Raw genomic sequence first — 9,296 nt, forward strand, 5'->3', positions numbered from 1 at the left:
AACTATCATCACCAGAGTCTACTCCAAGACGAGTAAGATCTTTGGTGGACATATATTAAACTTGTAATTTGGCCATACTTGAACCTAAAAGCATTGAAGAAGCGTCAAAGCAGGAAGTATGGGTCAAGGCAATGGAAGAAGAGATACAAATGATCGAGAAAAACAACATATGGGAGTTAGTAAATCGTCCCCCTGGAAAAGATATCATTGGGGTTAAGTGGGTCTATAAGACAAAGCTCAACCCTGATGGCACCATACAGAAACACAAGGCGAGGCTAGTAGCTAAGGGTTACTCACAGAAACCCAGAATTGACTACAATGAGACATTTGCACCAGTAGCTCGTCTCGATACCATAAGAACACTAATAGCTCTTGCGTCACAAAAAGGATGGAGTATCCATCAACTAGATGTCAAATCCGCCTTCCTTAACGACGTACTTGAAGAAGAGATCTATGTGGAGCAGCCACAAGGATTCGTGTCTGAAGGCAAAGAAAACAAAGTGTTAAAACTAAGAAAAGCACTCTACGGTTTGAAGCAAGCACCTCGAGCATGGTATAACAGAATCGATCAGTATTTCATGGATCGAGGATTCAGGAGGAGCAAGAGTGAGCCTACACTTTACATCAAGTCTCAAGCTACACGACCTGACATAATGTATGCTACAAGTCTTCTATCAAGATTCATGCAAAGCCCAAGTCAAATACACTTCAGAGCAGGAAAAAGAATTTTGAGGTATCTACAAGGAATAAAAGAGTTCGGTATATGATATACTACTGAAACCAACTCAGAATTACTTGGCTACATCGATAGTGATTGGGCAGGTTCGGCAGATGACATGAAGAGTACCTCTGGTTATGCTTTCTCACTAGGATCGGGAATGTTCTCTTGAGCATCGAAGAAGCAAGCTACAGTAGCACAATCAACAACAGAAGCAGAGCACGTGGCAGCTACTGAAGCAACGAGTCAAGCTATATGGCTTCGTAGGATACTTGAAGACATGGGAGAAAAACAAGATGAGCTTACTAAAATCAACTGCGACAACAAATCAGCAATTGCAATGGCGAAGAATCCAGTTCATCACAGCAGAACAAAACACATAGCAATCAAGTATCATTTTATCAGAGAAGCTGAAGCAACTAAAGAGATCAAACTCGACTACTGCAGAACAGATGATCAAATTGCAGACATATTCACGCAGGCTTTGCCGAGACCAAGATTCGAAGAATTACGAGCTATGCTCGGAGTCACAGAAATTTGCATCAAGGAGGAGTGTTGAAATTGCTACAAATTTCTAGAATATTCTTAAATATAATATGTATGAATATGGTAGAACAATCTAGAACTATAGTGTATATGAATATAGTAGAACAATCTAGAACTATAATGTGTATGAATATGGTAGAACAATCTAGAACTATAAGTGTATGTATAAGATAGAAGAATCTAGAACTATCATGATACTAATCTATCATGAAAACTCTAGAAAGACCTAAAGTAATGTAGAAACATTCACCACCATTGAGAGGTTGGTGACTTGAGCCTATAAATAGACAATTGGTATGTTGTAATTGATAATCCAAGAAATCAATGACATAGCCTTCTTTCTAAAATAATTCTCTAAAATTATCAACTATCATCTAATCAACTACCAACAATTACCATAACATTTTGAAAGGGGTACTCTTTATGAGTAGACTAATAATTTGTTTGTTTTTCCGTCTGATTCCGTTTAAAGGATTTTCTTTTTCTCATAAAATGACTCCATGGTTGATCAAATGAGTAAGAAAACATAGCGTATGACAGATTGTTATGACCGTGGATGAAGGGAAAATTGCTTGCGGGAAAGAGAAAGTGATTTTGAATACATTGGCTGTTATGACCGTGTGTTGCCAAAGTCAATGATCAATACTGTTACATGCAGTGTGGTTGGGTTAGTAGTTTTACTCGTGCTGGAGAAAGAGGAAAAATTTCTGAAAGGGAAAAGTTTAACATACAGCCAAATAGTGTTTGACCCCCAGACACCCCTCACCTGGAATAAAAAAATACTACTTTATTTTTTATAATTTTTAATTAAAGAAAAAGTACATAACATAAATATAATTATATCAAATAAAAAAAAATGAAAAGACGGAAAAGATAAAAAAAATAATCAAATTCTCTTCTCCCCATGCTAGCCCGCTTCTCTGAGATCTCCATGACACATGCATGGAGGTGATTTATGACAAGGCTCTTGCATTGCTGGAAGAAGACAAAACATGTGTAGATTGTAAGAGAAGCTCATGAAAAGTTGAGGTGTGTTGTTCATTTTATTAGGTTTAGGTTCACTTTTTTGAATTGTTATTTTAATTGAACATCTTGGATGTTGTTGAGTCTTCAGTTTATTTGTGATTTTGAGGTGGGCTTAATGTCAAACACGTGGCGAACACATAATAAATTATAAGGTTGTGAGCATCTTTTGAGAATGTTGAACACAATATAAAAAATATTGAATATAAAAACAATAGTCACGGAATTTTATTACATTAAATTAAAAAGGAAAGCTGAGTTGGTAATTTATATGACTTTTCTTCTACATAGTGAGAGATAATATACTACAGAATTTGAAAAAAAATGTTACTTCAAAGTATATTTTTCGTTTTACCATTTTCATGTAAAGAGAGGCATTACTTTTAGCATTTCGAAGGTTTTAGGCTGTGTGCTATTTTTGTAATCTTGGGTGGTTGAGGCATGGCACAACCTGTGCTTCATTTCTGACTATTGCTTTTAATAAATTTCTTTCTAGCATTTAATAAAAAATTTAACCTGTTGCATGCATCAAATTGTTTTGTTGGAACTTTGAGATAGTCTCATGAAATTAATCCACTTTTGATATAACATACAAGAGCATGACAATGCATTAGGACACAGCTCCAGTGACAAAAGCTTGTAGGTTCATGGATGATCCTGAAATTCATGGCACGTTTAACTATTTTGCGAATGTGGTCACTAACATATATCTAAGCAGGATATCTATCTTAAAGTTTTCAATTATCAAACCTTAACTATTCTCCTTCTTAATTAGGCTTATTTCATTATTTATTATGTGAAAAAGTGTTTATATTGATTGGGATTTTCAAGTTGATTTATGATATCAGACATTCCTTTAGAAAAAGCTTAGTTCAAAGTATCCATCAAAATATGACAGATGAACTGCACCTCAATTTTGAAAGGAGAACAACTCATAGTTTTCTTCAATCTGCCATGAGCTGACTCAACCTCAAATACAGACTCCTTTTGGTTTCATCTAGTAAAATACACACTCTGTAATTTCATAAACTACAGGTACGAAATAAAAGCATTGCCAAAGAAGTTTAGAATAAATTGTATAGGCTCCAACCAAAAACAAAGTAGCTCAAGCTTTTGATGGGCATGTATTCATAAATTAACAAATTTTCTTCTCTTTCAATGCAGCGTCCAAGAAGCTTTACAAGATTACGGTTCAGAAATTTGGCAATCAAGGCTACTTCATTTTTAAACTCTTCTAACCCTTGTACAGACTCGTTTGATAGCCTTTTCATTGCTATTTCTTGTCCAAATATCAGTATACCCTACAATAAATCATATGCTTAAGATAGATAGTTTACGAGGCAAATAGAAGTTCTAGATATCAGTTTCATTCATAACCTTGTATACTGGTCAAAAGTCACCTTCTCCAAGCTTGTTTATGGTTGAAAAGTGGTCTGCTGCATATGCTAAGACTGACAAATCGAAAGTTGGTAAACCAGTGTCTTCTATTCTGCTTTTATTTTTGTTATGGTTGTTGGAAAATTTGCTTGCAACCCCTGATTGGTTGGAAAATAGCACTATAAGATCATTCACAATATTGACAATTTTAATATTTTCTTTAGCCCGATTGCACGTGTTGATTGATTCATATAATAAATAACATGTATATACTTACTTCGATTTCTTAATTGTCAATATGCATACACATGTGTTTATTAATCCAAAATTATTCACACCATCAGTGATTCCTACATTTTTCTTCTCATTTCCATTGCCAACTTGATCTGAAAGAAAGAGCATGATTAGTCAACTACTATAAACAACAGCTTTACTGATTGAAGCTTAGAAAGTGAATCTAATTTCTATAGACGGTGTTAGGGAGAAAAACATTGTATTATTATTTAATTTGGAAAAATAAATCCATATAATAACGTGTATTACAAGTAGCTTTGGTTACAGTTGCTAACAAAATCTTGTAACCCAAAGATCTTTCTTTCAATTATTTTCTCCACTTGAGCATAATCTTTCTAGCTGCCATAATAGAATGTGTGTTTAACTCACCTTTGAATGTTCTCATGGCTTTACGTACTCCACGCTTTTCTCTTAGAATAATGCAATAATCAACAAGATATCAAACAGGAAAAGAAAACAAAGAAATCAAATGCAAAAATCAAAATTTTAATAAAATAACCGAGTACCTAATTCTGTAGCAGGGACTTGATAAACTAGTCTCCTCCCCATTGGGAGAATTTCCTCATGTCAACTAACGTATGAAACCAAAGTAGAGAGCCACTTCCTCCATCGCGGATATCTAAACTTGGATATGCTGTACAACAACAGTTTTCAAGGCATGACCTGTGACATTCATCAAGGTTCATAGTCTTACTAAACCATGACGAAGATGTGTCTGGTAATTTCAAGTTTGTGTACTTCAAGAAGCCGTCTGTATAACTATTTCACAATTTGATTGATTCCCTGGGACACAACCGTCAACCAAATTGCTATAATTCATTGATCAAGAGACTTGGGAACACAACCTCTCATGCATTCACAAGTTGGAAGATTACCATCGTAATTGCAAATAGAATTTTCACCACAAAATGCATAGTTCTCACATTGATCCACCTCCCCCAGTTGTGACGGTTGGCTATGTACGTGTTTGAGTGGTCCAACAGAAATTTTGAAAAGCACCTGAAGCAGCCAGTCTATATATGCTGAAGACCGATCTATTTGAAAGAAACTAAAGTTAGTTGTAACTAACTATAAAACTAACCAAAAATAGAAAGTTAACAACTATGCTAACAGAATTAGTTGCTAACTAAGGTCCAAAATGGAAAATAAAGAATGCAATTTTTGTAGAACTTGTCTAATCCTAATACCCCCTCTCAAGGTGGGCAATGTATATTAACAAGGCCCAACTGGCACACATTTTGCTTGAAAGGATTAGGATACAATGCCTTAGTGAACACATGAGCTAGTTGACATCTAGAAGGAACATGTGACAATAGAATGAGACCTTCTTGAATCTTGATACGAATCAAATGACACTCTACTTCAATATGCTTAGTTCTCGTGAAAGGAAGGATTCTTGGCAAGCTGAATTGCAGACTCACTATTAGAAAAAGTGCAAAAAGGAACAGGAATAGGAAGATGAAGATCATCCCAAAGGTACTTCAGCCATTGTAATTCACAAGCAAGAGAAGCAAGAGCTCTATACTCAACTTTAGTAGAATTCCTAGAAATTGTGGTTTGCTTCTTAGCTTTCCAAGAGATCAAGGATTTGCCAAGAAAAATACAATAACCTAATTTTCTGCTAACTGGACATGTTGCCCAATCTGAAACAGAGAAGGCTTGGATCTTCAAGTCATTATCAATAGAATAGAATAGGCCTAAGCCTGGAGATCCCTTCAAATATCTCAAAATCCTTAAAGCATCATGTAGGTGAGGATTTCTAGGCTTGGAAACAAATTGACTAACTTGCTGAATAGCAAAAGCAATGTCTGATCGAGTATTGGTTAAGTAAAGGAGTCTTCCAATAAGTCTCCTAAAAGAAGTGGCATCTTCTAGAAGATTTCCTTCATTAGAATTCAATCTAATAGAAGCATTAGCAGGAGAATTGGCTGGCTTGCAACCGGTAAGACCAAATTCAGAAAAGATTTCCATACAATACTTCCTTTGATTAAGAACCAAACCAGCCTTAGATCTTGTAATCTCAAAGCCTAAGAAAAACTTCAAATCATAATTAGTGAAATTTTGGCTCCAAAATTTGGCTCCACAAATTCAATTTCAAATTCAAGTGAAATTTGAATTGAAATTTAAATTTCCCTCCAATTTTGTGTGACACTAAGGCTATAATAGAGGTCATGTATGTGCATTTTTTGGAACTTTGATCATTTGAGAATTAAACTTCAAAGTTCAAACCTCCTTTGAGGCACAAAATTTCGTGCTCCTTCTCTCCCTCTTCCTCCGTTCATCTTCTCTTACCTTCAAGCTCTTATCCATGGCTTCCTATGGTGGTGAGCTTCTTCTAGACTCATCTTCTCCTTGAAGTGGCGTCTCCAATCATCCTTCTCTTTGTCCATTCCACTGCTATCAAACTTTAAGAAGCAAAGGACTTCATTGATGAAGAAGATCCAAGGCCTACAAGCTCCAAAGGAGCTACATCATGTGGTATCAAGAACATCTTCATCTAGGTGATGTTCTTTTGCTTCCTCTATTTTTTTGTTTGGTCAATTCACTCTAATTCCTTGTTATTCATCTTATTATCCATGTATATCCTCCATCGTCTTGTAGTTTGGTGTTTTTTAGAGTAGATTTTTAAAATAAACTGATTAAATCTTAGATCTACACTTGTTCTTGCATTTCTATGGTTCAAATTTTATAGATCTACTCTTGAATCATGTTTTTGTGTTGATTTTAGGTTCTATCATTTTTCAGTCATAATATTCTTGTGTTGAACCTTTAGGTCTAAATTTTCTTCCAAAATATTGATTAGAAAACAAAACACAAAAATCTAAGTATAAATCACTTAATCCATGTTGTCTTAAAGTCATGTTTAGTCATAGTAATTGTCACATTATGTTCTAAGTTTGTGTTGAATTTTTTTGTTGTTGATTGAATTCTAGATACATTTGTTCATGTATTCTTGTCATTCTTAGCCTATCTTTTGAATTTTGAGTCTAATTCATGCATGTTATTTATTTCATAACATGTTCTAAATCAATTCCTAGAAGTAATCTTGTTGTTGAACCTTTCTTTTTTGTTTTCTAAGATTCCTACATGATGCCTATGATGAAGTTGAGTTATGGTGCTAAGTTGTGGCTGGATTTGTGAATCAAAATAAGTCTTAAGCTCTCTTGAATTTTTTTATTCAAGATAATTGAGCATAAGAAAACACAAATTGTAAGTATCCAATTCTTAAGCAACATAAACACTATTCTTGATTTCTAGGTTGAAATCGCTAGTGCTGGCAGCTTGAACATACGAACTTGTATAAATTACTGAGAATTAGTAACTACGAATTTTGATCTGAAATTGTTACTTCATTTTCTAGAAATCTGGAAGAAAATTATAAAAAAAGAACCAAGCGATTTGGATAAAAGGAAAAAATAAGAAAAATCACACAAGTTGGCAAAAAAATTAGTGTCCAGGAAAAAAAAAGTGAAAGGGAAGTGTGCCTGTTGTTTTGGCTCAAAATTGTTTCTATAATTGGTGCCTATTTTATACCAATCTTAGTTATGAAATTTCAACTGAAAATTATTGTTAAAACAAGTGCCAAAACTAGAGGTTTCTTGAGTTTTTTTTTTTTTTAGTTTTTCTACTCTACTCTAGAGCCATTCCATATTTCTCTTTGAGTTCTAGCTTGCTTTTATGTGTTTTTCATTGCTTTAATTGTTGAATAATCCTTGAAAATTTGTCTTGTTAAAACTCTATTGGTTTAACTTTCATTTAATTTTTTTGGTCTTTGGTTATTGCTTGTCTCTTTGTTTCCTTATTTGTGAGTTGCCACATAGGGAATTGGAAAGGAGGATTGGTGTCATCCCTTGAAGAATTTGAGTCAAGAATCAAGGGGCCAACCACCTTATGAGCTATTGGACTAAGAAGCACTCCAAATTGAGTGAAACACCACAGAGAGAATAGCCACCAAAATTGAAGACTTTTTTTTTTGTAATTTTGTAATTGGCAATTTTCTTTGCTTTCAAATTTTGTAACGAAAAGGCCTTTCATTGGAAGTAAGTTGGGAGCCTCCAATAGGTCACCCTACTTCCATTTGTGTGTAATAATTTTAGGCAATTTTCCCTTAGGATAGTGAGTGTTTTGTTGGGAACCTTAAATGAGGTCATCCAAACACTCTTAGGATCCACCTAGTTTACATTTCTTACACTTTAATTTCTTGCTTACTTTCATAGCTTATTTCATTTACCTTCCCTTGTCAAACCGCCTAGATAGCTTGCCTTTTACCAATTAGTTTTTACCTTATCTTTCACACCTCTTTTAGTGTTTATTTTGGCTAGTTTCAACCATAGTTTCTTTTACCTTTTGTTTTCAAACCCCCAACAAGAAAGAACCACAACTTAGGAATCAACATGAGTCTTCATTCTTCATCTAGTGTTAATGGTGAGGGTTCTACTCCTAGGGACCCCTTGTATAAGATATTAGATGAGTTGAGATCCCTTAAGTTGTGGGAAAAAAAAAAAAGAGAAAAGAAAAAGGAAAAAAAAAGAGAGGAAGAAATAAGTCAAGATGAAAGAGAGAAAATAAGAGAGGAAGAAAGAAGAAAAATAATGAAAGAAATGAAAAGAGAAAAACATGTCTCCTATAGTAGTCATAACTCTTGCAAGAGCCTAAGTGAAGAACTTTGTGACTATTATGAAGGAAGGAATAGGTCACATCTTAGACCTCACTCCCGTAGGAGAGAAAATGAAAGAAAGCCTTAGGAGGGTAACATTAACCTCCCATACTTCCATGGGAAGGACAATGTAGAGGCTTACTTAGATTGGAAAATAAGGGTAGAGCAAAAACTTAAAAGAAAGTCTACTTTAAAATCTCATGGCTCTCATTCTTATCCAAATAAAGACCAAGGTCTAGGCATCTTAGGGGCAACACCTTCTAATCCCAAAGATGATAAGGGGAAGACAATAGAAAAGAAATCCCCTAAGGCTAGTAGGCAAGAAAAGACTAGCTCTATAAAGTGCTTTAAATGTCTTGGAAGAGGACACATTACTTCTCAATGCCCCACCAAGAAAACCATGATTATGAAGAGCCAAGACATTTATAGTAGCCAAGATGAGGCTACTACTTCACCTTCCTCTAGTGAAAGTGAAGAAGCATAAGCGGAAGAATCTAGTGAAGAAATCTACCCCCAAGAAGAAGGACAACCTTTAATGGTTAAGGAGGAGTGTAAGGAGGTAAGTGTCTCCTCCAAGAGGTTAGCTAAGAAGGAAAGGAATTTTGAAATAAAGACAAATATTAAAGAATTTTCCCTCTTATAAACAACCTTCACATTTTCTCCTTTGTAAAAAGACACTTG

General features: G+C 34.7%; 1 protein-coding gene across 1 annotated transcript; it reads right to left on the minus strand.

The window, feature by feature from the left end:
• Positions 1-5,329: 5,329 nt before the first annotated feature.
• On the minus strand, positions 5,330-5,929 carry LOC102670337 (uncharacterized mitochondrial protein AtMg00810-like). Its single transcript, XM_006593113.1, has one exon. It carries the CDS (start codon positions 5,927-5,929, stop codon positions 5,330-5,332), a length of 600 nt encoding a protein of 199 aa, XP_006593176.1.
• Between the last annotated feature and the right edge of the window lie 3,367 nt (positions 5,930-9,296).

Source organism: Glycine max, chromosome 12 (genome assembly GCF_000004515.6).
Source record: "Glycine max cultivar Williams 82 chromosome 12, Glycine_max_v4.0, whole genome shotgun sequence".
In the NCBI taxonomy this organism is placed as follows: Eukaryota; Viridiplantae; Streptophyta; class Magnoliopsida; order Fabales; family Fabaceae; genus Glycine; species Glycine max.

What these genes read in the sequence shown, in the direction of transcription:
- LOC102670337 (XM_006593113.1), bottom strand. Translation starts at nt 5,929, where the DNA reads ATGGAAATCTTTTCTGAATTTGGTCTTACCGGTTGCAAGCCAGCCAAT.